Source organism: Penaeus japonicus, unplaced genomic scaffold (genome assembly GCF_977035675.1).
Source record: "Penaeus japonicus unplaced genomic scaffold, GWHDUDI00000001_assembly GWHDUDI00000025, whole genome shotgun sequence".
Lineage (NCBI taxonomy): Eukaryota > Metazoa > Arthropoda > Malacostraca > Decapoda > Penaeidae > Penaeus > Penaeus japonicus.
Window position 1 is genome coordinate 34,713,385 of NW_028234427.1, and position 2,500 is coordinate 34,715,884.

The window sequence follows — 2,500 nt, forward strand, 5'->3', positions numbered from 1 at the left end:
GGCCCGGCATGAATGGGTTAAGTTAAAGGTCAGCTGATTTTGGAGGCATTTTTCTTGCTTTAAAAAAAATGTCTTAGTGCATTATGATTCTTAGTGCCTCTTTAAATGGTTATTTGAGATTCATCTTCTCATTAGTCATTTAAAATTAAACATCCTTTAAAAAAGCACTTCCAATTATATAATATCTATATAATATTATGCTAATTCTAACCTTAGATTTCTGCCTCGATTCATGGATCTCCTCTTCTGGATGTGAGGTAGAAAATGGCTGATATCCTGAGGGAGCCTTGTCTGCTGCCGACAGCTTTCTCTCCAATCCCTAGAGAACAGAAAATGGTGTTAAATAACAGTCAGTTACTCAGCCTTTTCAGTAAACTATCTCGATAAATTAGTAAGAACCAAGTTTTTAATACATAATAGTAATTAGATTTATTAAAAACTTTCACATTCTATACCATAGATCTTTTGAAGGTTGTCTTTTCTGTGGCTGGCTGAGGTCTCTCGGGTACTTTAATAGCACCAGATTTTATCAATTTTTTAGCCATTTCCTTGGCATCCTTTGCTTCCATTGGCCGCTTCAGAGGTACTAGGGGTTCTGGCTCTTGCTTTGGTGCTTTCAGAGCTTGCAGTGCTTTTTTCTGGAAGAAATTATAAATTTCAATATATTTTCCTGATATATAATACATAAAGTGATCCATAAATATTCTGGCCTACTAAAGAAAAATACAGCATAATCAAAGGGTATTCTATTTCAGAAATAAGTATCCAAACAATAGCATTATGAAAAAAAGACAACAACAATGTGAAATCTGCTGGTGTGCTCCAAATATTTACTGTCATTCACTAAGTCAATAAGGACATAAGTACATAATACATAACTATTCCAATAGGGTAATTCCTAAAATAACAGCTGCACCGACTTATGCAAGAAATGTTTATAACCATCATAATTATTTTTTTCTATTTTACTAAGAACTATATGGGATCAATAAAAGATCGCCCATTGGCACTAATCTGGTAGTACTATGAGTATAAGGAAAATTACATGGAAAAAATGAGACCTGCATACCTGTATGTACAAATTTAAAACAACATATATCACATACAAATAGCATGGGGTCATCGTGATATCTGTCGTTCACAGAAATTAATAACAACCACCTTCAAAGTATACACGACTCAACAAAGTTGATATGGCAAACATGATAGGTAGCCAATAAAGTGTTACACAAGCTAAAAACTATAAAGTTAAACTACATGTTTTCCTACTGTATTTACATAGAGGAGGTAGGTAAAGATGAGAGCTCAGTGCAGTCCAAAATTAATATATTGCTACTACTAATGTATTTTGTGATGTTACATAATAAATATCTTGACCGATGAGTAAAAAGCAGTAAAACACACATTTTTTTTCAATACAAACTGCACATCTTGGAAAGACACCCCACAAAGGTTTTATTTTGAAATGAGGCAGCTTCATGCAATATTTCGGAACTTCCACGTGCTCTTTCATCCACTATAATACTAGTGTCATTTTTGTTTTGTGCTGTGAGGAATATAGTGCCATGTGGCTGGCTTTATCAATATCACAGTAGACTTAAATTATAGTTTAGGTTCCATATCAGCTCATTATGTTCTTTATTCTTAGTGTGATAAACATATTGCAGTTTTATGGAAAGGCCCCCCCCCCCAAAAAAAAAAAAAAAAAAAATTACTTTTTGTTGGATTAGGATAACTTTTGTAAACAAATACAAAAGAAATAATCATCCCTAGTGAAGATAACACGAAGAAACTGGGAAGAGGAAGGAGACTCTATGTTGTGATTGCTAGTGCCATAGCATCAAGCAGCCATACTGGCACAGGGGCACATTATAGATGCTGGACATGGTCTGGATTCCCTTCTTTTTCTCAATCTGCTTGCACATCCTGCAATGCCTGTATTTTAGAGCCAGAAGTTGCCATCTTGTGCCATCTCTCTATAGAGATAATGTTTGGTAGAAGCCGTGGATGGACACCATTCCACATTTTCTTCCCAGCTTAGAGCGATTTTCACCGACCTTATTTTAGGTGGTCCAGAGAGTTTTTTATCTTTTTTATATAATCAAGTAAAAGGTATATATACAAAATGGAATCATGTACAATATGTATATATGGCAAAACTTTATGAAGTGATAGGGCATCATCCTATCAGAAATATTTTGATGACATGATGTGACATTATTTGTTATGGATGGGTCAACTTATTTTAAATATTATGTATGTTGCAGTAATTATAAGTGCAATTGCTGTCTTCAGTTACTAGTTAGCCTTATTATTCATCGTACGAAAAAGAAACATAGCAATCCACATTCCCCAACATCAACTATGCCGTGACGACTATCATCATGTATGCCAACATGCCAAAAATCTGTGCGTCTAGTATGTCATGACACCAGTCCGTTATAGCAAAGACCAGTTCTTAACCCATTCGTGCCGGATGACGTGCTTACACGTTTTGTGT

At 34.8% G+C, this 2,500-nt stretch overlaps 1 protein-coding gene across 1 annotated transcript in view; it reads right to left on the reverse strand.

Annotated features, from left to right (window-relative positions):
• LOC122258736 (negative elongation factor E) overlaps positions 1-2,500 on the reverse strand; it is a 6,380-nt gene that overhangs the window by 2,990 nt on the left and 890 nt on the right. Inside the window, exons 2-3 of the mRNA XM_086551630.1 lie at positions 456-638; positions 212-319 (exon numbers count right to left, since the gene is read on the reverse strand). Of these exons, the coding sequence (XP_086407756.1) occupies positions 212-319; positions 456-638 (291 nt within the window). The remainder of the gene's footprint in view (positions 1-211; positions 320-455; positions 639-2,500) is intronic.